Source organism: Anopheles merus, chromosome 3L (genome assembly GCF_017562075.2).
Source record: "Anopheles merus strain MAF chromosome 3L, AmerM5.1, whole genome shotgun sequence".
Taxonomy (NCBI): domain Eukaryota; kingdom Metazoa; phylum Arthropoda; class Insecta; order Diptera; family Culicidae; genus Anopheles; species Anopheles merus.
Genome location: NC_054085.1, coordinates 36,622,092 through 36,647,532, shown reverse-complemented (window position 1 = coordinate 36,647,532; position 25,441 = coordinate 36,622,092). Strand labels below are relative to the sequence as shown.

Genomic DNA, 25,441 nt, shown 5'->3' with positions numbered 1-25,441 from the left:
CCGTGTCGATTTGTTGTTGTTGCAGTGGTTGTGGTTGTGGTTGTGGTTGTGGTTGTTGTTGTTGCAGTGGTTGTGGTTGTGGTTGTTGTTGCTGTGCATTAGCCAGTCGCTTTTGGACGGCGGACTCTTGTACCTGACTGTATATTTTGCGCGCTTCTGGGTAGCTGATACAGTTATCCACCTTGATGCGGATAATGTTCTGTTCGGCCAGATAGACCGGGCAGGAGCGGTTCAGGGTTGCGTGATCTCCTTTGCAGTTTTTGCATCGGGGTGGGTTATTGCAAGATCCGTGTTCCGGCATTGAGCAGTTCGGGCAGGCTGGAGCAGAATTGCACCGAGCCGTGGTGTGTCCCACTATCAAGCATTTAAAGCATATCATGGGCCGGGGTAGTAGGGACGCGTGCGCACCGAGATGCAGCCAACGCGCACCTCCTCCGGAACCGTGACCGAGTCGACACGTAGTAGGTAGGCGTTGGTCGGTTTCACCGCACCGTCCACCTTGCGCATGAACCGCTTCACCTCCACGATTTTTGTTCCCTCGATTTGGGCTAGAATCTCTTCGTCCGTTAGTCCCTCCAGGCACGGAGTGACCATCACACACTGTACGGTATTGCGAGCTCGGTCAGAGGTGATTTCCACCGGGGTACCATCGATCAGTTTCTTGATCGCAAGCAGTTTGTCGAACTGCTCACGACTGCGTGTTTTCATTAGATATCGCGCGCCCTGGTCCATCGGCACGCAAGGCTCGATGGGACCGACGAACGGCGAGAGGCTTTTCTCGATCAGAAACGCGTTCTTCGGAATGGCAAAACCCTTCTGGGGCGCCAAAATCAGATAGCGCAGTTCGCCGTGTACGTTCGCTGGATCGAGCCATTCGGGGGCCTGACGACCCCTTTTATTCACTGGGGGGGGACCGTGTCCCCACCCGCCTCCACTCGGGCCCGCCATCTTGCGGGCCTCACTGCACCAAGTCGCACCAAAACGCAAGTTCGCTTCCGTCCGTTGGCACAAAACAATCCCCCCACACAAGCACTAGTCTAACAGTCACCAAAAATAACCGGTACTCACCGCTGGCAAACGGTCACGAGGCAGAAAATCCACACTCCCTAGGCTCCCAAGCTCCCCGGGTGATGGCGTCGGTTTCTGGCGTCGGTTGAGCAATGGCGTCGCAGAATACTGGGCACGGGAAATCGCAGCGTGTTCACTCTCCGAATGCTAGAACACAATTGAACAGGATTTGATGCTTTTTTTTGGTTGGCACCACGCTCCAAGCCCTTCCCCTCAGTGCGAATTTTCAAAAAGCCCACGCAAAGCTCCTACTTCCACCCCTCGGTCTACGCGAGATGCAGCGATGATGCGCGCGTACGTGTCCTGCGCAGCACTCTCAGCGCGGCGTGGAGGTGCGAAAGAGACGACGCTATGGAAGCATGCAAAAAGCGCCCAGAGCTGGAAGCTTCCAATGCTTTCGCTATCGCCGTGGGCAAACCGCTAGGATTGAAAACGATCTATTTGTATGGATATTTCGATAAAAGTGAGTAATTCGCATTACTAAACCGGTGATCCACAACGCGCGGACAACGGATTTTACTGTACCAGGGAACAGTTTCTCGATTCGACACCCCTGCACGGGCCGTGCTTACGGGCGCAGTGACAGCGTACGTCAGTGTTTTGCTCTGCGGTCGGTCGCTAGCTGGAGCACATTGAAGGTAAACATTGGAAAGGAAAGTTTGGATAAGCTGCAGTGAAGTTGTGCTTGTTTCGATGGGAAAGATGAGGCTGTCTGAGCGAATGGTTCAAAATAATCTACTCCCGTACTCGATGGTGCTGGTTTGCTCACACGACAACGGGTGAGAATGTGTGACAACGAAGCGAGCTTCTGCTGGGACAGCGGCCGTACAAAAGGTAATCATTGCTTTACCGTCTTATGGTCAGCATTGTGTTGAATCGTTTCCTTCGTTTTAGGAAACATCTCCATCTCCCCGTTTGGGACAGTTGCTGCGCGAAAGGACGAAGGCTGTGAAGCAGCACAATCCCACAACGGCACGAACGGGTGGTCGTGCCGAGCTGCTGGCCGGTGGCCGGATTGCACTGTACGGCGATTCAACGCATCTGGAGAAGCCGTGCTACACGACGACGGGCGAGAAACGTCCCATACCTGTGTGTCAACGGCTAGAGTGGGAATATCCGGTCACGCTGCACATGTCCAGCTTAAGCTTCGGCACCGGTCCAAACGATCGATCATCTACTCGTCCAGGAACTAAAGCAAGGCCCACCGCAACCAATCATGCCGTTGGTGGGGAACGAGCTCGTCTACAGCAGCCGGGGTCGTAGATTGGAAAGTCAGAAAGGTGAAACTCTGCATTATCAAAAGCTGATGAGCATTGTTTAAGTCATTTCCTTATTTTCAGGTGGTAATGCCGCGCTCGGCGCCAACGATGAAACGATGAACGAATGAGGCGCCTTGTGGTAGATGTATCTTGTTGAAGAAAATGGAAAAAAGGAAATGTCCCCAAATGAGCGATGTGTGTGTGTGGAGAGAGCAACAGAAGCAGCAAAAAGATGAACATACATTTTATCAATCCGTATTGGTGTGAATGTGTTCCTAGCCCACACGGGGAGGAACGCAAAATAAAGAAGAAAATATGTTTATAACGAACACACAAGCGCGAGCGAGGATGGTGGCGATTGTTTGAAAGAAAAGGCCTCCTTTGATTGCGAAACAGAACAGGAGCAAAGGAGACAAAGGAACAGTTTGGACAAGTTTGAACCGATCGGTGGCGGTGGTATTGTTCTTGTTGCGAAAGAATGCAAGTGAGGGAGAACGGGACAGTTTCTTCGAATGTGTTGGATCCGTGTGGAGTTGCCGTTGGGGTCAAACCGAGGGATCAGTGTATCGATGGCAGCCAGTGCGATGAGTTGTGATGAAGCGGAACCAAGAGTGAACCAAAGCGACCAAGAGAAGTGGAAATTGCAACCTTTTTCTTTCAACCATTTCCCCAATAACCCAACAACGAGTGAGGTAAGTTTTAGAGAGTATTTACATACATTTATTCTTCTTCTTCGTAGTAGTGGGGTGGTTGTTCAGAATGCATAAAATTGTGTTCCGAGCGAGTAACTTACATCTAGGAGAAACGCTTAACAGCTAGATAGTAGGGTGGGGTGGTGTACGTGACCGTACTGCACACGGAACTGGTCGCTTTCTGGTCCACACACTCATCCTGGGTAGTCGTCAGCCGTTCCATGACCGTGCACACAGCCTCCACTCCGCCGTCCCGTCCATCGCTTACTTGGAACTGGTGTACTTGGTGACGGCCTTGGTGCCCTCGGACACGGCGTGCTTGGCCAGCTCGCCGGGGAGCAACAGTCGCACCGCCGTCTGGATCTCGCGGGACGTGATGGTGGAGCGCTTGTTGTAGTGCGCCAGGCGGGACGCTTCCGCCGCGATCCGCTCGAAGATGTCGTTCACGAAGCTGTTCATGATGCTCATCGCCTTCGAGGAAATGCCGGTGTCCGGGTGCACCTGCTTCAGCACCTTGTAGATGTAGATGGCGTAGCTCTCCTTGCGGGTCTTGCGCTTCTTCTTCTTGTCCGACTTGGAGATGTTCTTCTGCGCCTTGCCGGACTTCTTAGCTGCCTTGCCGCTGGTTTTCGGGGCCATTTTGCTTTGGGGCTTCGAGCTGAACGGACGTCTTTGGTGGAGAGCGGATGGAAATCGCTAATTTGCAAGGAAAATGTATCGATTCGTTCACTTTTGTTCGGACCGCGAAAAATGAGGAAAAATTTTAGCTTATATTTGGGTCGTATTTTTGACAGATCGCATCGAAAAGTTGCCGCTCGACGCCACGCCTACTTTTTGCAGCGTAAAACCCGCCCTAGTATATAAGCGAAACGCAGGTAGGTTTGAAGCATCAGTTTCGAAGTATTTTCAGAACAATACAACCGTGGAATCTGCGTCTGTCTGTGCAGTCATATACGGCTTTTCTTGCAAGTTCTCTTTGTGAAGTAACCGAACCAACCACCAACTTCTCATCATGTCCGGCCGCGGAAAGGGAGGCAAAGTGAAGGGAAAGGCAAAGTCCCGCTCCAACCGAGCCGGGCTGCAGTTCCCGGTCGGCCGCATCCACCGACTGCTGCGCAAGGGCAACTACGCGGAGCGCGTCGGAGCGGGCGCGCCCGTCTATCTGGCCGCGGTCATGGAGTACCTGGCGGCGGAAGTGCTCGAGCTGGCGGGTAACGCGGCCCGCGACAACAAGAAGACGCGCATCATCCCGCGCCATCTGCAGCTGGCCATCCGCAACGACGAGGAGCTGAACAAGCTGCTGTCCGGGGTGACCATCGCCCAGGGCGGCGTGCTGCCCAACATCCAGGCCGTGCTGCTGCCCAAGAAGACGGAGAAGAAGGCTTAAGCTGGGGTGCGGGATACAGCTCTATGGACACGAACGCTTTGGAAAACAGGCCTACGACACCCGAAACCTCGCTACGACACAAAACGCCCTTATCAGGGCGACGAGATGCATTCCTCAAGAGCTACACTTTCTTTTCATTGCGTTTGGGATGGGGTGGCAGAGGGAGGGAGGGAGATGGTTGTACGCTTTTCTTTGCAACGGAGAAGCCAGTGCACTGGTATGATGGCGCAGCTGATGCAGAAAAACGTCAACGAGCGCGCTGGCGTTTATACAGCCATGTTGTACGATTCACCGTCAGCGCTGCTCATGGACGAATGAGTGCAACGAATGGCCGTGTTTGAACAGACCGTTGTATGAAATGTGATGAGTAGGATTTATTCGCCGAGCATCCGTTTGATATCACAACCATATTCCTATGACTATTTTACGACTTAGAACGGACAAATAAAATAAATATGATACTGACATTTCACATTCCAACCTGCGATCACGACTCAGACCGTCTGTTCTTTAACCCGTACCTATTGTTCCATCTTCATAGAATTTTAGCGGAATAATCATCACAAAAACCTTTCCACCAGCCATCGCTGTTCTCATTGCAACCGACGGCAAAGAACCCACCATGCATACACGCATACCCATATGGCACGGGGGAAACACTTTTAACGCAACTGTACCCCGTTGTCTGCCAATGGCCTTGAACGCAAATTTCCTATTGGAATCGACTAGGGGATCGCCCCAAAAACAGCAATCCCATAATCAATCTGCACTAGTATTGGTGAACGAGGAGAAACTGTACTGCCTACTTGGATGAGCATTTTTACCCTCCAGCAAATGTTTTTAAAACTTTTTTTTTTACCCATCCCAAAGGGGGTACCGAAACCTTTCCCATTTACCTTCAACTCCACTTCTCCGTCGCATGATCCTTGCAATGTGTGGTGTACCTTTCCCATCTTGACCCTCGATAATTTTGGCCTGCGTGACCAACTGCAGCGTGTGTGTTGGTGTGCCTAAAGGAAGGATAATTTCCATCGCACCAATACAAGAAGACGCGTCAAGACGAGAGGGATTGTTTGTTTGATCTGAATAGCAAATCCTAGATACGAGAAAGGGACAGCGAGAGGGAGAACGGGCACGGCTGCCAGAAGAGCGTTTCCCACACTGCTCTCCCTTGGTGTTTAATTTTACCCCTTAAAGGAAGGGTCTCACTCCGTGCCGGTTTTCAGCTAAAACAGTCTATAAAATCCTGTCCCCGGAAAAGTACAGTTACCAGTTTTCTCCCGAGCGCCGTCCGACTCCGCATTCGCAGCATCAATCGCCATGGCCCGTACCAAGCAGACCGCCCGTAAGTCGACCGGTGGAAAGGCTCCCCGCAAGCAGCTGGCCACGAAGGCCGCCCGTAAGAGTGCCCCGTCCACCGGTGGCGTCAAGAAGCCGCATCGCTACCGTCCGGGAACGGTGGCACTGCGTGAAATTCGTCGTTACCAAAAGTCCACGGAGCTGCTGATCCGCAAGCTGCCCTTCCAGCGCTTGGTGCGTGAAATTGCGCAGGACTTCAAGACCGATCTGCGCTTCCAGAGTGCCGCTGTGGCCGCGCTGCAGGAAGCCAGTGAGGCGTATCTGGTGGGACTGTTTGAGGACACCAATCTGTGCGCCATCCACGCCAAGCGCGTCACGATCATGCCCAAGGACATCCAGCTGGCTCGCCGTATCCGTGGCGAGCGTGCCTAAGCCTACTTAGGCGATGGTGTGACACCATAGCAATAAGCCTCTAGGATAGCAACAGCGCTACATGCTTCTTCTTCTTCTACATGCATTGATGTGTACGTGACCACCGCACACACAGAGAATGCATTTTTGACTTTGTGTAAAAACCCCATACAAAAAAAAGGACAACTTTGTATCGTTTAACGTTTAATAAAAGAGTAATATAAACAAACCTAACACATGCATGCCTTGCTGCCTTTCTTGAATCAATGGAAATTTCCACAATGTTCCGGTGCGTACTTTCTCCCTTACCATCGCCGCTTGCCACGAACTGCGCAGAAAGGACGCCACCGAGCCGTTTCCCTTTGGCGCCTTTTTACCACCATCAAAGACAGCGGGGGCAATGTGTGCTCGATTGTTGGTTGTTAACTGTACAGCCACCATCGGTCATGGTCTATTGCACACACTGGTGGGAAGGGAGGGGATTCGCCAGGAGTCCAACAGGAGGAAACATGTTTGATGAGCAAATGGCGTTTTAAAAGTACGCGAGATGATGACATGGACTTTGACACCAAGATATGACTTAAAATGATGCATACATTTAAACATGTTGTGTTTACTATATTCAGGTGTGCTTGGCTAATGATATGAATTATGAGCTAATTATGAGAATTAATATGATATGATAAACCTGGATGATAGAGAATATTAAAGCTCATCTAAGCATGAATCTTCTGCCTGTTCAAGCAAACCCTCTTGAATTTCATCTTTTCTAGCAACTTCCCTCCTCCCGCAGCGCTTCCCTCTTTATTTGGTAACATCATAGCACTATCAATTGCAAACGATGTAAGGTTTGATGCTGGCGTTAGCCATTACTAGCTCGGTTTATTTAAGGATACTCATTTAACCGGGATTCATTTTGGTATACGCGCTACCTACAGGTGGTGTATATTGAAAATCGGAAACTATTACGAAATTCACTTCGGAGTCCGGCCGCTCATCCTACTTTGCGATCCAGAGATCAATTTTATCTAGAATTATAAATCGTCATGAAAAATGTGCAATAGGCTTCTTTTCATTTACCCTTCTAAACGGGGATGCGAAGTAAGAATTGATAATAAATTTAAATATAGAAAATAATGGGAATAAAATTATGAAAACATCATGGTAGGAAGAGCGTTCCTAGTTGGAAGTGTCCGTTTTTGAATACCCAGCACTGTACGATTTTTACAAAACGCCATAAAGGGCGAATGTTCCTTTTTTGTCTAGAAATAGATAAGAGAGAGAGAAAGCATTGAATAGATAGAATTACTTGCAATTTCTATGATTTTTCTATTATCTAATATTCACATTGGTTAATTTGTATTTGCTTAAACTTCCTAATAATCTTAAAATGTAACAAAAAAAGAGATCCGAAACGTACTTAAGGTAGGGAAAATTACTATTTTAGAGATGTGTTCCTCAACACTTTCATAGTGGCAATATTCTCCGTCTTTGGTAAACATTACTCACCATTTTTAGCTAAAAATATATGTTAAAATGGTAAATTTTCTATAATTTAAAAAAGGATCAAATGCATGCCCATAACGCTTTGTAGAACAAGCCCAAAATGTTCCAACAATTCATTTGTTACCCTAAAAGTGCATTACCGTAAATACATTTACGTCGGTTCTTGCCGCATGCAGCTCTTTCTCCCATCATTCTACCCAAACAAACGATTCCAATTGGAAATGCGTGAGCAGATCAGAAGCATGCGCTCTCCCTTTCACACCAATGGTCCGGGATAACGATCTCACTAACACACTCACACCGCACGCGGCTGTGTCTGTATGTATAAAAGACGCGATTCCAAACTTTCATTCATTCGTCTAACCTTTTTCTAACGGTTCGCATCGCGTCTAACGTTTCTCGAGAACTTATCTAGCAACTCAGCCAGTGTCTACGATGGCCCGTACCAAGCAGACCGCCCGTAAGTCCACCGGAGGAAAGGCTCCCCGCAAGCAGCTGGCCACGAAGGCCGCTCGCAAGAGCGCTCCCTCGACCGGTGGAGTGAAGAAGCCGCATCGCTATCGTCCGGGAACGGTCGCTCTGCGTGAAATCCGACGCTACCAGAAGTCGACCGAGTTGCTGATCCGCAAGCTGCCGTTCCAGCGCTTGGTGCGTGAAATTGCGCAGGATTTTAAGACCGATCTGCGCTTCCAAAGTGCCGCTGTGGCCGCGCTGCAGGAAGCCAGTGAGGCGTACTTGGTTGGTCTTTTCGAAGACACCAATCTGTGCGCGATCCACGCCAAGCGCGTCACCATCATGCCCAAGGACATCCAGCTGGCCCGCCGTATCCGTGGCGAGCGTGCTTAAATTCACCTTACCAGCATATCATACCACTGCAGCAGTTTAAACAAAAAAACGGTCCTTTTCAGGACCACCAAATTATTTGCCATAAGAACTCGTTCCGTTCGATTCAATTTCACCGCAAAACAAAAAAGTGACGCCTTCAAAACAGGAACATTCATGTACGGTTCATGGGTTGGCGTCGGTTTTGGCTCTTCTTCCTCTTCTTCTTCTTCTTCTAACGTTCGTAACCGCCATTTTTTTCTGTTCATTACGAAATGACAGAAACGTCACTCTCCGAACAGCACACAAAACAACGCGCAGAAAGGGGGTTCGGAAAGGGAAATCTGCGTTTCACACAGTGTTTGCGGAAGGGACGCGTGTGTTTTGTGTAACACCACAAACCTAATGTAAAATGAACGTAGTACCGGCCTCGACCAAGCGGTTGGTGCTTTCGTTATATCGCGATTTGCTTCGGTACGGCGCGCAGCTGCAGCACACCGACCAGGACTACTTTCTCAACCGCATTAGGCGCGAATTTCGCCAGTCGGCGTCACTGACCGACCCGAAAGAGATTGAGTTCTGCTACAAGGTAACACCGACGGCACTGTCCCCTTTTTGCACCGTGTCACCGTGAATTCGATTATACTTTCAGCGAGGACGCGCTCTACTCGATCGGGCCCGGGTGATATAACATGCTCGGCCTGCTGCGATGTGTCGCTCTTGAATCGACCGCACAGTTGAAGGCTCTTTCCGCATCCCCATGGCGACGATGCCTCTCGAAAGCCATCGATCACAGCCGGGTGCCGGTGCTGCGCGATGAAGATCTGGAGGAATCGTTCGTCCGGGGCAGTGGCCCGGGTGGACAGGCAGTGGCCAAGACCAACAACAAGGTGGTGCTGACGCACAAACCGACCGGGATCGTCGTGCAGTGCCACACAACCCGGTCGCTGTTTGAGAATCGTCGCGAAGCGCGCAAGATGCTGATCGGCAAGCTGGACCAACTGTACAATGGCGATCAGTCGGTGGAGGCGCAACTCCAGCGAATCGAAGCCAAGAAGCAGACGGAAACGGCTAGACGCAAGCAAAAGCTGCAGGCAAAGAAAAAGGCTTGGAAAGAGCGTGAATTTGGTGACGAGTCGGACAAGAGTAGCTAAACCAATTGGCGGATAGTCTTTAATAAACGGTTAATGTTTTATAATTTATTTGTTCTAAAATTACCACGAGCTGAAATTACCGAAACCATCACCACTTCCTACTTTACGTTTCTTCGCTTTCAATGCATCGTTGGTCGTGCCACTCGTGCCGGGAGTTTCCCCTAACGCCTGTGCAGGGAGCACTTTGGTCACGCTCGTATCGAGATACTTGCCCACACCGGACCGGAACACCTTCAGCGGTTGGGAGGACTTTTTGCCTGCCGTTTTGTCACGCTTCGCTTCCGCCTCCCGCTGTATGCGCTCCAGCTCGTCCGCCCGCTCCTTGGCAAGCTGTTCGTCCACCTCCTGGAACGGATCGACAAACACTTGCGCCCGCTGGATGAAGATGTTCTCGATGGGACGGTCTCGATTGTCCACTTCCACGCGTTCCATCTCGGTCAGCACTTCCAGCCCTCCGACCAGCTTGCCGAAAATCGTGTGCTTTCCGTCCAGATGTTTGCACGATCGATAGGTAATGAAGCTGAGAAACACATCCAAACCGAAAGTGAATTAAATTTGCTACTTTTAACAACTTTTCCTCTACTTACAATTGTGATCCGTTCGTGTTTGGTCCCGAGTTGGCCATCGACAGTATGCCCCTTCCGGCGTGTGATAGGTTTGGTTTGATTTCGTCCGCAAACTTTTTGCCCCACGCAGACGTTCCTCCATTCCCGACCCCGGTAGGATCTCCGCCCTGGATCATAAAGTTGCGGATCGACCGGTGAAACAGACACCCGTTGTAGTAGCCGCTTTGGCAGTGCTTGAGAAAGTTTTCGCACGTCTTCGGCACCTGCTCGCAGTACAGCTCGAGGTTTAGGGCACCAAAGTTGGTCAGCAGCCGGACGTAGCCCTTCTTCTTGACCCGCTCGTACCGCACGATGTCATCGTCGATTATTGCTGCCTCGTGGTTCGACACCGGCACCATCGCAGTGGAGGTGAAGGAAGCCGCCACGGCCCCGGTTGAGTAGTGAGCTGCATTGAACTTGTCCGCAACCTGCCGCTCTTCCTGCTGCTCTTCCGGTGCTTTGTAGTCCTTTTCCAGCTGCGTCAGAATGTCCTTCGTTTCGGCGGAGATTGTTTTCAGCCGGCCCTGCGGATCCTTTCGCTCGGCCAGCTCTTCCTCCGTGAGGACGCGCAGGTTTTTCTTGATGTGGTGGAAGGTGGTTATGTTGAACTTGTCCAGATTGGCCGGATCCTGGATGGTGATCAGATCCTTGCGCAGAAACGGCGTATCGTCCACCAGATCCTTCCAGTTCTTGGCCTTCACGTTGAGCTGCTCGATTGCTTCCCACGAGAACACGTTGCCCGTCTTACCGTTCGCCACGATGTGGGAGTTTTTGGTGAACGGTTTAAACAGCGTCGGGCAGTGGTACTGTCCTTCGTGGTTTTTGGTAAAGTTGAGCTTGATCAGCGATTTGCCATCCAGCGGGCTGCCAGTAACGGGATTGACCTTGAACCGCTTCAAAAACTCTACAATCGCCGCCAGCTCAAACACGTTCCCGTCTTTGTCGCAGTACGGATGCTCGAACGGCACCATCGAGAGGCAGCAGTGGTCGAACGGCAGTCGCTTAAACTTGATCTGCTCATTCTCCACCGAGTCTGGTTTGTGGCCGCCGTAAAACTCGGACCACTCGGTGTACGTGAGGTACCTACAAGAACAGCAATTTGTTTTAAACCCGAAAAACGTGCAAAAATGATATTCCACTTACATTTTATCCTTCTGATGCTGTTTCTTACCCATTTTGAAGCGTTTTTAGGGTGAAAGTTGCGACGAAATTGAGATTCCCCTTGGAGGATGCTTTGTTTACAATCCGCTGCTTCTGCTTTTACTTCCCGCTGTCTTCTTCTTCTTCTTTGCACATTTGACAGCTCGCGATTGCTCGTTTGGCTGCGTACTTTCTCGTGGGTTTTTGTTTTGTCCCTTTTCTTCGCCATCGCGCGATGACGGAAATAGGAAAACCAAAAATGCAAAAATAGCCCACCAACATGAATGCACTTTCATTCTCAATCCACGTAAAACTAATAACTCTCCCTCTCGCTTGTAAGGTAATAGAAATAGCAACAATCTTGGTGTATTTTGCCGAATGTTTCAACTAAATCAAACTGCAGCGCACAATTTCTGCCACATTTTTCGATTGCTCCGATTGCAGTCTTCCTTCTCCTGCCCGGCAATGGCAAAGGGTCTGCGATGTAAATGACTCAATAGTTGTTGGGGGGCGGGGTGAAATTAAACGAAACCCTTCACGTAGCTTAGTTCTTCTTCGCTACCGCTAGACTGTCGTTGTTGTCCATGTAGTCGTAGCCCAGCTTGGCCATCAACAGACCGGACGACAGGCCGAGCACGGTGGCAAGACCCTGGTTGCGCGGCACGGCCGACCGGATGACGGCCCACACCAGCACCGAGCCGAAGCTGAACAGCACCGAGCCGCAAATGCTGTACGCCACCCGTTTGTTCGATGGCACCGCCTTCAGGTGCGGCCGGCTGTACATGAACAGCGTCGTGCCGAGGACGGTGTGGAGCAACAGGAAGTTGGTCACGTCACGCTTTGGTAGCAGTCTGTGGAAGAAAAACCGGAACGAGAGCGTCAAAAGGACCACACAAACCACCAGAGGGAGAAGATTGTGCTGCAATTGTGGCTTACTTGATCGCAATCGAAGGGTTCATTACGTTGACGGACAGTGCCGCATAGCTGAGCATGCCCTTCAGCGGAAAGTAGTAGTAGAGGATGTTTTCCTTCGTCAGTGGCCGCAGGCGCAGCGTGTTCACGATCGGCAGGTTGGCTTCCGGCATCCTGGTAGGTGCGCTTTGCGGGCGGGGAGATGCGATGCAAGTGAAATACCGTGCGGCCTTTAAACTGCAGCGACGATGCACACCGACGAAAAACACGGGCCCTTTGTGGGTTGTGTAATAATTCTTCTGGCAGCGACGAAGGTAAACAAATTATCAGCGGCTTGACGTACTCCGCAATGTCAGCTGTAGTTGAGGGTAGAGAAATAAATTAAACGTTTTGATGAAAAGGGCGATTTTTTTAGATTTTTGCTCTGGCGGAATGTGTGCGAAAGTGTTGCAAAGGCTTCAACCGCAAGTTTCTGTGGAAAAATTGGGAAAACTACTGGAATGCCGGTCTTTACGAGGGGTAGGAATGTATATTTATTTGTGATAGCTGTATCTTATTTTTTATTACATTTTAAACGTTTTTCAATCAGATTGATAGTGTTAAATAGCTTGAAAATATCTAAATGTACTAATTATTGTTGAAATCCATCAAAAACATTTGCAAATATCGCAAAAATCTCCGTTGAAATCTTCAACCTGCATGTATAGCCGCGTACAGTACATGACAAAAAAACATATGCGGTGGCAAATTGAATTTTGTTCAATCAAAAGATAAAAATACAAGCTTTTGGAACTGATAGCCCAATTGATAATTCATTTAATTATGATTCTAAGTTTTCCTCTCTCGAATAGCTAAATATATCATTAATGCGAATCTAAAACCTAAATAAAACCTCTGCATAAGTTTAAATTTTGTCCGTTGTTCTACCGTCGCTTCTGGTGTGCGAACTAGCCGGCATAAACAAAAGGACTTGGAAATACGCTGAAAAGACCCGCTCAAAGTAGACCTCGAAAAGGATCGATCTTTTTGCATTTCCAGCTGGTGTATCCTTTGCTGCATTCACGTGAGTCGCTCGACCGGAACAAGATTGTTCCTGATCGTTCTGGAAAGTACGGTTGGCAGGGGTTTGGCTGTGCGCGAACTCTTCTAGCCCGTAGCTATCAATCTACCGCGTGAAGAGCAGAAAAAGAACAAGAGCGATAAGACGGCAAAGGTGCTCTGGTGAAGCAAGCAGGGGCAAGCCCGACCAAACAAACGGAGCGTGTCGAGCGCTAATGTTCGTGCGAGTTGCCGAAAACGTGGATCTTGTGCAGTTCTGGACTGGTGAAGCAAATCGATAGCGCTTGTGTGTGTTGTGTGGTTGCGAACAAATTCGTCGCGAGTGAAGAATTTGTGGTGGAACCAGGTGTGCCGTAAGGAAGAGTAAGGCTCAGCGACAGCTTTTCTAGAGGTAAGCGAATTATCCTTTCCATCCACTTTGTGCCTTAGTGCGTAATTATTATACATAAAACCATTTCCCTTTAATATGTGTATCTTCGTTGTACGTAAAATTATTACAAATTACAAATAATTTCTTGAATGTCCAATAAAAACCAGTATTTTCACGGAAGAATCACTGAACTCCACAATATGCCTCTTCCCGTATGTTGCGTAGCGACGTGTTCAAGTGTTGTTCCTTGTACATGTGTGAGTGTGCGGCAAGATGTTTGATCGAAGGAAGCGCACGTTGTCAAAATTGCTTCGAAAATTGGTCTCGGGAAGGTTCGGGTTAAATCTACGGTGGAAGCATATCCTGCCTAAAATATTGCAATTCGACACCACCGTATTGCAGCTTTAATTGGGAATTGGGAAAAACTACAGGGAAATTGCATTGCGCAAATTCCTGCTGGTAGGGTAAGCTAGGTTGAACATGACGAGACAAGGAAGAAAAGAGTTTAATCCTGTTTGTAGCAATTTGATAACATTTCCGTTGTGTTTTATGCTGGTGTATCAAATTAATGCTTTAGACTTGATAGAAATCGTTCAAGCTTTGTGCGTGTAAATCCTCTATTTGCTAAAGCCTGTGTACCGGTACGTTGCAGGAGAAGAGACAAACTAAAAACAACGATAAACCCCTTCACTTTCGCCTGTTGCGACAACATTAGCCGCGGTTTTACAGCCTTTGCCTTACATGGCCACAGCATTTGTTTGGCTGGTTGCGCTCATTTTCCACCGAAGAGGGAAGATAGCATAAAGTCTCGAAATTGTCGCAATGAAAGTGTCCTCACCGCGTGTGCGATGCGTGCATTTAAGTTTCTCTTTGTTTTGTGTGCTCAATTTTGGAAGGTGGTAGGGCTGAAAGGCCTACTCGTGTCGTGGGGCAGATGATAATGAGGAATCAGCAAGATGAAGTTTCTCTTTTGCTTCTTAAAGTATGATGATTTAGGCTAATCACATTAACGTGAACTTATTGCTGTCATTTGGACCATACCTTCATGTCTTCCTTACAATGTTTAGGTTAATGTTTCTTTCTAACTCTCTGTGTGGCTTCTTCCACACCCCATTTCAAGAAAGGCTCATTTCAGATGCTCAAATTGTCGGAAAGGCAGGCTGGAAGAAGCTTGAAATCGATAACCCGTCTATGGGCGTGTGTGTGTGTTAAGGTATCACGATCTAAAGTCCAAACATGTAGCCACTTCAAAACCGGACAGGAAGCTTGACTGCACACTCACACTCCCACTCCCACTGTTTCCTCACGCCGCTACGGATCATTAAAATACCAAACATGCGTACGATCCCGCCACATGATCATCATCATCATCATCTCCCCCTCGAAGCACCACGAATCAAAGGCAGAACACCGTGTAGCCGCGCGAGTTCATTACGAGGGGTTTTGGTCGTTAAAGTGCGAGTCAAAGAAATGGCTGCTTGATTTTGTTACCAATTATTGGACCTTTTCTAAATCCGAACCGTGCTCTAGAGAGCGATCAGCTTTCGATGATAAAAAGAAATGTCAACCGATTTTCAAACTGGAATTTTTCGAACCAAACGAACAACAAACACAACACACCCTCATTTAACCACGCGGTCGCGCATGAATGTATTCCGAAGGCGTACGCGCATTATGCTGCAGCTTCATGCACCGAACCGGCAGTCTACCCCCCCCCCCCCCTAGCTGCAAGCCCTTCCCCCTCGATCCGTTAGAACTCCCCGTTTTGCATTGAAAAGGGCGCGTAATTTGATGTACACTCTCCCCACTCCGTAGTACTAGGTGGCATTCAGACAAGTGCATTTTGAAATTTGTCACGATCAGCAGGTACACAAATCACCATTCCCGTCACGTACACCACCACCCCGGCGGTGGTGTGCTATGGGGTGCTTAGGAATTTTCTTTTATGCTTTGGCCGGGTTGTGTGCTTTGGCTTTTCGAGCCTCTGGGTTGCGTGGGTTGAGTTAATGATATTAATTGATTCTTTTTATCCTTGCAGTGCCATAAAAATCGGAGGTAAATGCGTTCGTGCAAGCGATAGGATGCGCCCGGCCTTGCAGCGCTTTATTTTTCTACAATTTCCGGCTTTTATGGCATCGGAACTACCCTAAAAGTTGATGATGCACTGCAATTAATGCGAAACAACATCAAGGTTGAAAAAAGTGCTCCAACGCTTTTATAAGTTGTAGCAAGTTAGTTAAAAGTTTTAACTCCAAAATGTTGCAACTGAAGAATGTTCAAACGCAAGGAACTCCCTTCGATATTCTACCAGTTTCTCTACCAGTGGCCCTTGGCAATCAATTAATTATCCGTTCGGATGACTAACAAATAATCTCGCAAGTTCGTGTTTTGAAATGAAGACGTTTCACAGCGCGAAGCTGCAATGCTTCCTGTTTTCCGCTTTTTTGTTGATCGTACGACAATGGTAAAACTTTTTACTTCCCCACACCCCATCTTCGCCGAGAATGTGCGAAGGCAGCACGATTTGTAAAAGAAGCCGGTTGTTTTCCTATACTTGGCGTTTATCGCTTCGTCTACACCCCTCTACAATTAGCCGCTTTAATGATTAGCTTTCATTTTTCACGTAAGCAAGGAAGGGCCCATTTTCACACTGTAAATAATTAGTTTAATTAGTAGCCAATCGCTTCGATCGAAAAATCGGTTGTGAGAGGGGTTCAGTTTTTGTTTTTTCTTGCTGTCAACATCGAACATAGTTCAGTTGCCATTTTAGTATTCAAACATTATACATAGCACCTTTGAGTTTGAAGATTCGTGATACAAGTCTACTCAAAATTCGCAGTGATTTAGGCAATATCGCCCAACATTTTGTACCTTCATTTAGCAGGAAGTCAGAAGAAGACATGTCAGAAAGAAGAGCTTGTGCAATAAAAAAAAAGAATGAGGTTTACGTTTTTATGTTGCCAACTACGCAACACACTATCCCAAAAAATGGGAGGAAAAGCAAAGAATAGGTCTAATTAGTATGTAGCACCTAGTTCGATTCAGCCTCATCTTCCCCCACCGTAATTATCACCTTCGAACAGGAAACTTGGAACAGGACAAAGAGGAAAAGGGAGTGAATGGGTATATTTTCATCTCTCGATTGTGTTAAATATTGCAATCGTAGGGGGAAAAGAAAGATTCGCGTTTCATTTGTCGATGAAAGTCAATGAAACGTTCCCAAAAAACAATACAAATTGTCCCCGAAATTGTGGGTGAAGTGTGTTTGTCGCGTTTCGCAAATCCCACAACCAGCGACAAAATATTAATCGGTCACGGCTCTGAACTTAATCTAAATCCTTTATCTAAAACACAGACACACACATTTCGTTTACTGCTGCGGGGCTATTATTGAATGCCCACAAATCGGTTACGGGTGGTGTGGTTCGTAAAGCTAAATCTTTCCAGGCCGCCTGGAATGACGTGAGCGTATTATTGTAGCCTTCTTCCTTCTTTTGGAGTGGTCCACGAATGGTCGCGGGCCCCCCGACCACACACACAGGCGTTCGTTCTTTAGGTGATGCTGGGGATGGGGAGGGGGAGGTTGTTGAATGAAAAATTGCCTGCGCGTCGCCTCCATTTGGGACGTTGCCCCACGAATGCCCTCGATCCAATTTAGATGATTAGCTTGCATTTGACCAATAATGTTTTTTCTTCTTTTTTTTTTGTAGAATCTTCTAATCGCGGGTGTGTGTATTGGAAAGTCAAACAAATAGTTAGTTACATTGGCATGTTTCCGTCGATTGTGACCTTTGCTTGGGGGGGTGTAAGTCGATGCAGGCGGGAATGTCCCACGATTTGGAAGATACCGAATTGTTAATTGCATTTTCTACAAGTCTGCCAATCTTTTATCCCAAGGATTGGTAAATTAGAACAATCTGCTCCTTTGGTATTCCCCCATAGAAACCTTCTAATTCCAGTTCTTCATGTTACAGAACATCAACTAGCCGAGCTCTCCGCAACTCCGGGCCAATATCGATGATTGTACGGGCACGTTAGAACCCAACTGCCGACGCGTACCACGTACCGGACACATACACAAACACACACACAGTGCGTGCTGGGGCAATATCATCACCCCTTTTGCACGGCCTGTATACACACTGCAAGCACAACAGACGGGCAACGTGGGGCTGCTGATGCGTGTCAACGAACGAACACACGTTAGTATGGCGCACACTGGGTTCTCGTTTCTTGGTGTAAGTGGCAGCAGCAGCTCCACCGCCTGCTGCACCCTTTCGCCCTTTTCACATTCCTCCCGGTATATCGAAAACGAGAGCGAGAGAGAGAGAGAGAGTGGTGAGCGTTGTTACATGACGAAGGCGCGTGAGAGATCGATCTGGCCGCTCGCTCTGTTGTTTTACCTGTGCTGGGCCCTACTTGATCGAGTTTTTGTTTTTGGTGGGGCATCCCATCTCCTACACCCGGGGTATTAAAATGATCCACACCGGTTCCACCGCCTGTTCCCCCTTCTAACCCTCCCGGGCTGTGAGTACGAGCGTGCGCGCGCGCGCGGTTCCTTTGTATGGCTTTTCGGATCTTTCCTCTAACCGTCGCTCTGTGTGTGCGAGGGCGAAAGTGTGCGTGTCACGCTCGCGCACACACGAGCAGGCCGCGCCGGGAGAGCCATGGCGTGCATCACCTTTTGTGTGTGTGGGGAAGGATCGTGTCCGCGATCTACGGCTGCTTGCTACGGCTACGGGGCACACGCTCTCGCGCTCTCAGTTGCAGCCAGACGTCTGAACCGCGCGGTACTACGGTCGTGTTCGACTGACGACGGTGTGTGAAGGGTTTTGTGTGTGTGTGTGTGTGTGTGTGTTCACGCCGATCGTTACGCCTCCGTTGAAGTTTTTGGGGGTCGTCACTGTGGGGATCAGCGTTGCGTTTTTGTGTGGTGCAACAGTGTGAGGGTAGGTTCCTGGTCCAGCTCTGAGTGACATATCCGTTTTTGGGAGAGACGCTGTCAAGGCAAACCGGCAATCGAGCTGTGCGTTATCGGTGAATATTTGGGACAGCTGAATCAGTTTAAGTATGTCACTGTGGCAAACTGTGTGGACTATTCCCCTCCAAAACTGCGACGCATTCCAAGTCCCATTTCCAACCGATCGAGAATGGCTGTAACATCTACATCCGTGTCGTCGCCCTTTCGTGCTTCCCTGTCAGCTGATTTTGACACTATTTAGAATAAAGCAGAGGAGGCAGCATCACGGGTGTATTGTGTGTGTGTGTATATTGTCCGGATGGAGAGATTGTCGTGACTGTTGCCGCGTGCATGTGTGTGTGCAAGTGATAATAAGACATACAGCCGAGAACAGCCGTACATTCTAATCTTGGTTCTTTACTTGTGCACTGTACTGTGGAGATTGTATCGCTGTTGCGTTCTTTTTTCGTTTTTCTACTAACATTGCATCATTTGATGTGAACAAAATATCAAATCAGAATTTCCCTTATAGTGACATTTCCATGAAGAGAAGAGGTCCCCGTGTTGGACGCGTAAACAGCTTTAATGCTTTATTCTGCGCTGTGTGCGATGGGAGCAACATCCTCCTGCCGGCAGGAAACGGAAGCAGTGCTTTACCAGTGTCATTTACCGTGGACCAAAAAGAAGATAAACGAAGAGCAAAAATGCCCCTCGATAGCTCTCGTTGCCACAGGAGCGGCGGTGTAAAATGTGGCGCATGCGTTTTAAAAAGCGGAAAAGAGACTGTTTTGCAACGCTCTTGGTGGTGGCACCCACCACACACTCAGGAGGGCTTGTTAAAATGCTCAATCCCTGAAGTTTCCTTCTCGCTGGAAGCCGTTTGTTTCGCGGTGTGAGGTTGGCATTTTTTTTGTTCGTTCATTCCTCCGGAAATCCTGATCCGGAAGTGAAGAAGTTCCTGTTGTGGCATTTTGTGCAAACAGGGAGCATTTTGGATTAGCAGCTGTTGGGTGTGTGTGATGGCAAGAAACAGCGTGGGCTGCTCTCGGGCGCGTCCTCACTCCGGAGAAAACACACCGAAACTCCGAGCGAGAGAGAGAGAGAGAGAGAGAGAGATGCCCGGGAGCATAAACGCACACACACACAGAGCGCAGGGCCACCCTCTCGGAGGACACTCTGGTTCTGGTGGGCAACCTTTTGCGTGAAACTCCGCGCGCGCGTCTTTTCGCAACGGCCGCTGCTGCTGCTGCTCAGTTTGCTGCAAACTTCCTGCCACTGTGAACGCGTGTTGGCGTGTTGTGTCGCCGGGTGTGTCGGTGTTTGACTGCTTTTGCCAATCGACGGCACGGTGTGTTAGGGCCAGCCCAGCAAGCGTAGGTGTGTGTGTGTGTTGCTGGAGTTCTTCCGCGGCACTTGAGGGAGTGTTTTTGTGGGTTGATTGTGTGGTGGGAGCGTGGACCTGATCGGTTTGTTTTATCGACATTCGCTAGGAACGATTTGAGCGATTAGATAAGGTGATGATGATGCTATCTTCGGGAATGAGTATTGTGTGTGTATGATTTTCCTTGCATTCTGTTTCTGTTGCTTTTGCTCTGTGCGTTGGTTTGTTTTTGCTCGCTCGCAAACGCTCCTTCGCTCGCTCTCTGTAGGAAAGGTTGTCGCTTTCGTCCTTGTAGTAGGGCGTGTTGCGATGTTGCCAGTGCAGCAATCTCCGTCCCGCAACAAAAATCATCCCCCCCCGTGCTGAATTGGGAATGTTTCCTATGTTTTTAATTCCTAAATTGTGTCACTTTCCAACAGCTCTCTTGCGTGACCGAACGCTATCAAAATGCTGGTTAATAATTGCACATGCACGCTGGCAAGTTGTTACTGGTGGTTTGGCTACTGTCTTTTAAAAAAAATACAACTCCATCACACACCCAACCACCCACCGTTGTGGGGCCGTCGCGGCCGGCTTCCCGTTCCAGGAAGTGTGCATGTCCTTTGCCCAGTACACAGGCTCGCTCACTCTTTCTCGCCCATGGGTGAGGTCAACGGCTACAGAGTGGTGCCCCGTTTCCGTGGTTCTGTTCGCCCGAGAGAGTTAAACGGTGAGAGTCTGTGTGTGTGCGTTAGAAATGAGCATTAGATCGGCAAGAGACACACGACGCGAGCGTATTTGGGGAAAAAGTGGGAAATGGAAATAATAGCGCAAATAACTCATCCTCAGAAGGTTTCCGGCTTCCCTGTGCGGTGTACGAAGGATAAAGGCCCGCCGCGCTGTGTGCTAGTAGTACCTTTTTCCGAAGCGAACAGGAACATTCCTGCCCGGAAAAGTGACGCCCAGAAGGTGTATGCTTGTGTGTGTGTGTGCATGTTGTGAGGGAAAAAAATCCGTCGCTGTTCGTGGTGATAGGAAATTTTAATCATTTTTGCTGGAATTGGTTGGACGAACGAGTTTGTGAATGTGTGAGTGAATGGCTCTAATTTTGCCACGTTCATATTTGCAATCAGTGCTAATCCTGAAACAAAGTTAAAACCCATTCGAAAAAGAGTTCAAAAAACGAAGACAAAAGTGACAGAAAAATGATTTTTAATTTTAAATTTCACAGCAACATTGCTAATAGTGCATTCTTTTCTGATTTTATATTACAGTGCGATCCGTTTCAGGTGAAAAATTAAAGGAAAGGTGCCGACAAAAGTGTGTTCTGATCTGTGTTTGATGGTGTGTTAGGGTTGAAAACAAAAAAAATCAGTGCAATTCGAGTTTGAAGGAGATTTCAACATCCGCAGGAGTTCTTGCCGATTATCGCCATCAAAACAAGTAAGTAAAACTTAGTAGAAAATGTGACAAGAGAGGCTGGAGGAGGATTTTGGACGTCTTTTTTTGTTTGTAAACCTACATCGGTTGAAAAGAAACATCGCCTCAAAACGGCTGAGCGTACATCAAACGCCCAAACGTACGTGAATGTTCGAAACTTCATCTCCCCCCCCAAAACACGCTATGCTTCGCTAGGGAGAGCGGGTAAAGACGTAAACCTTTAATGGTTTCATTCTTTGCCTTTACCACGTATTGGCGCACGTATTTTTTGTTGCTGGTTTCGTTGTTGAAATGTCTGTTATGCTGACAGCAGCCAAGACGACAGCCTCAGCATTTTCGCCCCCTTTTGGTGTGGCCGCAGACTCCCCCCCCCCCCTCCAGACACTTCGGCAGTGTGTAATATGCTACGTAGTATGCTGCGTTTGTATTATGCCACTGCGGGAGGGTGAGGGGGTGGTTTTGAGTTTCATGAGGAATTGCCGTTTATGCAGTCAGGACAGACCACCCCCCCGGGCTTGCGTATGCGTTGCAGTGGGTGGCTGGAGAATGAAGGGTCTGTGAAGTTTTCATATGCGGAGAAAGGGAATGCAGTACAAAAATAATCAAAGTCGATTGAAAAATAAAGAAATATCGCTGCAGTCTCTTATTAAACATCTTTGAAAACAAAGTCAAATGACATTCTTTGTTTTAATCCGATTTTTAAAGCCTATTAATTACGTTGGCGGTCAGAAATGACAATAAATTGTTATGTTTTGCGTGAATTTTCCCCTACCGAATAAATTATTCATAAAGAACGGGCGCCACCACCAGTACCAATGGGGAAGCGCGAGCGTAGCATCAATTTCGTATGTCATGTACAATGTGTCGTACAGAACACGACGTTTCCCATCCACATTGCTCTAGCGCAAATGCCCCTCAAAAATAGTATTTTATCGATCGTTTCAGCGTTTGTACACGCCGAGGCTTGTTGGCAATGTGTGGCGGGCTACATTTTGCATATCCATCACTGGGCTGGGCTCTCTCCACATGCAACCTGGCTGGGCTGCTTCCCTTTCCCATCCTACAACATCCGTCGACATTGGGACCGGGCGTGAAGTTCAAATGGTGGAGTGCTTTTTGGGTTCGTATTTCTTTTCGAGGTCCCCTCAACGCTGTGACTCTATGGAAGCAACATTGGTAAATGGTTGGTACTGAAACAAGTACGATCGATTTGCTCTGATGTGTGCAATGACAATAGCAGAGAAGCGTTAGCTATGAAGATGATGGCAAAATTCCGTCTCCCTCACGCGGGAAGTGTTTTGCTGTGCATGCAAAAACGATAATACAGTAGGAACTACGAATGCCCATTATTCATTTCGGGTGTGTTTCCTAATTCTGCTACGAGCTCGTGGTGTTGGTGGTGGTGGTGGTGCTCGTTCAGATGAACTGAATCGATTGAAATTCTCCCGACCCATTGGAATGCCAAAAAAGCTAAAAAATCGACATTAAATCGCGTGAGACGACCAACCTGAAATGGCAAACCCCAGGACCCAAGAAACCAGTTGCGCAGACAGCACGCAAACCGGTGGCTGGCTGGCTGGCTGGCTGACATGGTGGTGGTGATGCACAGCAAAGTAATTGGACACTGATACGGTGCTAATATAAATGAGTGTTTTACGGGAATGGGGGGTTTTACGGCGGTCTAAACGGTGTCGTTAAATCTTGTTGCAAGAAGCGATGGATCATCTGCATTTTTGCTCGTTTGGCTCTAGTCGGTTTCTCCGTCATCGTCGTCTTCGCTTTGGGACGGGGTGTGGAATATGTGATGCAGTTTGTATTACAAGTGTATCATGAATGTCATCAGATGGTTGAAATGTTTCATGTTGTTTTTTGCGCCAGAAGTAGGATCAATACCTGGAAGGAAGCGATTATTGTATTCCCTTCAAATCAAGATATCATTGCTCGATTAGCGCGTTTCGGGTTCAGCATGAATTTAATATTTTTTGTTGAATGTTACAAAGGTTATTTTCGCCTTCTGGGAAGATGCCGTTCAGTGGTGAAAGTTTCATTTCAAGTTACAAGTCCTTCTGTGAAGATTTTGTTCATGTTCATCGAAGTCGAACATAGCTTCAACTTCAACGCTTCCTTTATCCCATTCTTATCCTTCATTCAGCAGGATGGCTTTAGCTGCCGTCATCAATTATATTCCGTGTCCAGAATGTTAAGTGTACTACGGTCTACACTGTCATGTTCCTTAACAGCTCTCCGAGACTACGGTATGAAAACTAAGCATCTTTAATGCCGACAGAAGAATCAACAACCGGAATGTGCTCAAGAGTACCAGCCAACAGATCTCTCTTGTTACCAGATACGGGTGGACGAAGACGTCGCCCGAGAATCCGGCAGCTTTTTTGCCATTCCATTTTTCGTATTCTCTTTTAGGCTTTGTTTTTTTCTTTTAGGGAGATATTATAGGACGTGCTCGCTTGTGTTTTGTGGTACAAAAAAGCGCGATATTTTTCATCATCAATCGAGATGTTTGATAGAACTTGCATCACTGGCTTTTGAGAGTTTCGCTCCGCGTAGGCCTCAACAAACCTACGACCTTATGGTGGACGTGTCCTCGGGTAGCATCAACCCACCCGATATGCGATCAGCAGCCGTGTCTCCTGCTGGTGGCTAGAATCCGTGGATCAACGAGTTTGCCAGCGGGGCAGGTCCGAGTCTCTAAAAAGGTATAAACGATTGTTATGTAAAAAGAGAACCTAGCGAGACCGGTCTTAGATAGGGTGTAGAGTAGTGGGGAAGCAGTCGCTCTGGGTCATTGTGGAATCCTCCTACTCTACTGCCCTGGTGTGCGTGTGTGTGTGTGTACTCGCCCCAACACTCTTGGAGAACTGTTTGAGCAAGTTTAAAGAGATCTACGCTTAGACTGGTTCTGCAAGCAATTAGCTTCTCAGCAAACTACAAACACCTTGGGATTGTCTTTCCCTATTTCCAATTAGCTACCTATTTCGATTCGTTGCTGCTACCATCCGGATCCCCATCCCGAAGTTCGTTGACGGTATCAACCATTTTTTTGGGTTACCTTTCTTTGTTTCACAATTCCCAAACTCCGAGATGGGATCATCTTCCCGTCTGAGATGCGATCCAAGGAATGGGCATTTCCGAGAAAAGAAGGAGACTAGCTTCCTCAATCAATTCCGGACAAATTCAATCAATTCTCATCCGCTGAAATTACCAGCAATTGTAGGAAAAAGGGCACAAGCCGCGTGTGGCGGGAGTGTGCGCCGGACTCGGAGATAGATGCCTCCAACTTCCCCACCCTATAATCGCTTGACCAGCCGTTCTTCAGAACCGAAGTGAAAGGACCGTTAACGGACGACTGGGCGTCCCGCTTGAAATGGCAAATGTATTTCGGATGACCTCAGCACGCTTTTGTAGCTGCTGCTGCCCTCTGCGTGTGTGTGTGTGTACGGCGCCTTCTCCTAGCGTTTCGCGTGCAAATTTGCTTGCTTGCCTGCCGCCTGTGTCCAGCATTAGCAAATCGCAAAATTGCCACACGCGGCTAATGAAGCGTAAAATGATTGTGACGTCCGGGATGGTTGGGTTTTACGTTCGTGTTCTGTTGGGTGTGTGTGTGTGTGTGTGTGTGTGTGTGTGGTGTTCGGTTGATTGATTTCGATTGAAATGCCATTTTCAAATTCCAGCCACTTTCCATTTCCCAGCCCATTTCGGAGATAGTGAGGTGTCTTACTGGCATTGTTTGTTGCTGGAAGTATGCAATTATCTGAAGATAATACAGCATTCTGGTGGAGTTATTCGTTTGCGTGATTGAAGGAGGAGGAGCCATGGCTTTGAAGTGCAAGGAATGCCAATTTATGTCTTTTAATTGCCTGAAGATATCTTATGGTGTTTTGAGCTTTCAAATCTACTATAAGAAACTCAATAGATACGATCAATAGGATTATGTCTAGTTGCTAATGGACGTCAGTTTTGGCGCTCTGAAGAAACTTGG

General features: G+C 48.2%; 8 protein-coding genes across 21 annotated transcripts in view; 5 read left to right on the top strand and 3 right to left on the bottom strand.

The window, feature by feature from the left end:
• The first annotated feature begins 894 nt into the window (after positions 1–894).
• LOC121598443 (histone H2A) lies at positions 895–4,862 on the top strand. Its single transcript, XM_041925319.1, has 4 exons — positions 895–1,902; positions 1,963–2,348; positions 2,409–3,019; positions 3,814–4,862. The coding sequence occupies exon 4, from the start codon at positions 4,032–4,034 to the stop codon at positions 4,404–4,406; it is 375 nt and encodes a 124-aa protein (XP_041781253.1). The 5' UTR covers positions 895–1,902; positions 1,963–2,348; positions 2,409–3,019; positions 3,814–4,031; the 3' UTR covers positions 4,407–4,862.
• Positions 3,284–3,658, bottom strand: LOC121599924 (histone H2B). Its single transcript, XM_041928075.1, has one exon. It carries the CDS (start codon positions 3,656–3,658, stop codon positions 3,284–3,286), a length of 375 nt encoding a protein of 124 aa, XP_041784009.1.
• Positions 4,863–5,649: 787 nt separating the features above from the next.
• LOC121599923 (histone H3-like centromeric protein CSE4) lies at positions 5,650–8,602 on the top strand. The gene is made up of 2 exons (XM_041928074.1): positions 5,650–6,135; positions 8,038–8,602. The coding sequence occupies exons 1-2, from the start codon at positions 5,727–5,729 to the stop codon at positions 8,466–8,468; spliced, it is 840 nt and encodes a 279-aa protein (XP_041784008.1). The 5' UTR covers positions 5,650–5,726; the 3' UTR covers positions 8,469–8,602.
• Positions 8,603–8,700: 98 nt separating this feature from the next.
• Positions 8,701–9,195, top strand: LOC121598444 (MIEF1 upstream open reading frame protein). Its single transcript, XM_041925320.1, has 2 exons — positions 8,701–9,033; positions 9,097–9,195. The coding sequence occupies exons 1-2, from the start codon at positions 8,857–8,859 to the stop codon at positions 9,133–9,135; spliced, it is 216 nt and encodes a 71-aa protein (XP_041781254.1). The 5' UTR covers positions 8,701–8,856; the 3' UTR covers positions 9,136–9,195.
• LOC121598441 (probable peptide chain release factor C12orf65 homolog, mitochondrial) lies at positions 9,137–9,642 on the top strand. The gene has a single exon (XM_041925317.1). The coding sequence runs from the start codon at positions 9,137–9,139 to the stop codon at positions 9,596–9,598; it is 462 nt and encodes a 153-aa protein (XP_041781251.1). The 3' UTR covers positions 9,599–9,642.
• On the bottom strand, positions 9,612–11,586 carry LOC121598435 (RING-type E3 ubiquitin-protein ligase PPIL2). Its single transcript, XM_041925293.1, has 3 exons — positions 11,347–11,586; positions 10,186–11,286; positions 9,612–10,118 (listed from the first exon to the last, which is right to left on the bottom strand). Exons 1-3 carry the CDS (start codon positions 11,376–11,378, stop codon positions 9,659–9,661), a joined length of 1,593 nt encoding a protein of 530 aa, XP_041781227.1. The 5' UTR covers positions 11,379–11,586; the 3' UTR covers positions 9,612–9,658.
• A 93-nt stretch (positions 11,587–11,679) lies between these two features.
• On the bottom strand, positions 11,680–12,714 carry LOC121598442. Its single transcript, XM_041925318.1, has 2 exons — positions 12,280–12,714; positions 11,680–12,194 (listed from the first exon to the last, which is right to left on the bottom strand). Exons 1-2 carry the CDS (start codon positions 12,426–12,428, stop codon positions 11,888–11,890), a joined length of 456 nt encoding a protein of 151 aa, XP_041781252.1. The 5' UTR covers positions 12,429–12,714; the 3' UTR covers positions 11,680–11,887.
• A 516-nt stretch (positions 12,715–13,230) lies between these two features.
• The window catches only part of LOC121598438 (dnaJ homolog subfamily B member 6), a 67,172-nt gene continuing 54,961 nt past the window's right edge, over positions 13,231–25,441 (top strand). For 7 of the 14 annotated variants that reach the window (XR_006005567.1, XR_006005566.1, XM_041925309.1 and 4 more), the window contains exons 1-2: positions 18,441–18,633; positions 21,279–21,447. The gene's annotated coding sequence lies outside the window, so the exon portion shown is untranslated. Of the gene's footprint in view, positions 13,706–18,428; positions 18,634–19,891; positions 20,022–20,869; positions 20,974–21,028; positions 21,093–21,278; positions 21,448–25,441 lie in introns of those variants that run through there. The other 7 variants (XM_041925301.1, XM_041925302.1, XM_041925313.1 and 4 more) reach the window with 7 other exon arrangements.

What these genes read in the sequence shown, in the direction of transcription:
- LOC121599924 (XM_041928075.1), bottom strand. Translation starts at nt 3,658, where the DNA reads ATGGCCCCGAAAACCAGCGGCAAGGCAGCTAAGAAGTCCGGCAAGGCG.
- LOC121598443 (XM_041925319.1), top strand. Translation starts at nt 4,032, where the DNA reads ATGTCCGGCCGCGGAAAGGGAGGCAAAGTGAAGGGAAAGGCAAAGTCC.
- LOC121599923 (XM_041928074.1), top strand. Translation starts at nt 5,727, where the DNA reads ATGGCCCGTACCAAGCAGACCGCCCGTAAGTCGACCGGTGGAAAGGCT. An exon ending in TATCCGTGGCGAGCGTGCCT is followed by an intron (nt 6,136 to 8,037) that starts AAGCCTACTTAG and finishes GAACTTATCTAG; the next exon opens with CAACTCAGCCAGTGTCTACG.
- LOC121598444 (XM_041925320.1), top strand. Translation starts at nt 8,857, where the DNA reads ATGAACGTAGTACCGGCCTCGACCAAGCGGTTGGTGCTTTCGTTATAT. An exon ending in AGATTGAGTTCTGCTACAAG is followed by an intron (nt 9,034 to 9,096) that starts GTAACACCGACG and finishes TTATACTTTCAG; the next exon opens with CGAGGACGCGCTCTACTCGA.
- LOC121598441 (XM_041925317.1), top strand. Translation starts at nt 9,137, where the DNA reads ATGCTCGGCCTGCTGCGATGTGTCGCTCTTGAATCGACCGCACAGTTG.
- LOC121598435 (XM_041925293.1), bottom strand. Translation starts at nt 11,378, where the DNA reads ATGGGTAAGAAACAGCATCAGAAGGATAAAAT. An exon ending in CAGCATCAGAAGGATAAAAT is followed by an intron (nt 11,287 to 11,346) that starts GTAAGTGGAATA and finishes CTGTTCTTGTAG; the next exon opens with GTACCTCACGTACACCGAGT. An exon ending in AACACGAACGGATCACAATT is followed by an intron (nt 10,119 to 10,185) that starts GTAAGTAGAGGA and finishes TGTGTTTCTCAG; the next exon opens with CTTCATTACCTATCGATCGT.
- LOC121598442 (XM_041925318.1), bottom strand. Translation starts at nt 12,428, where the DNA reads ATGCCGGAAGCCAACCTGCCGATCGTGAACACGCTGCGCCTGCGGCCA. An exon ending in AACCCTTCGATTGCGATCAA is followed by an intron (nt 12,195 to 12,279) that starts GTAAGCCACAAT and finishes TTTCTTCCACAG; the next exon opens with ACTGCTACCAAAGCGTGACG.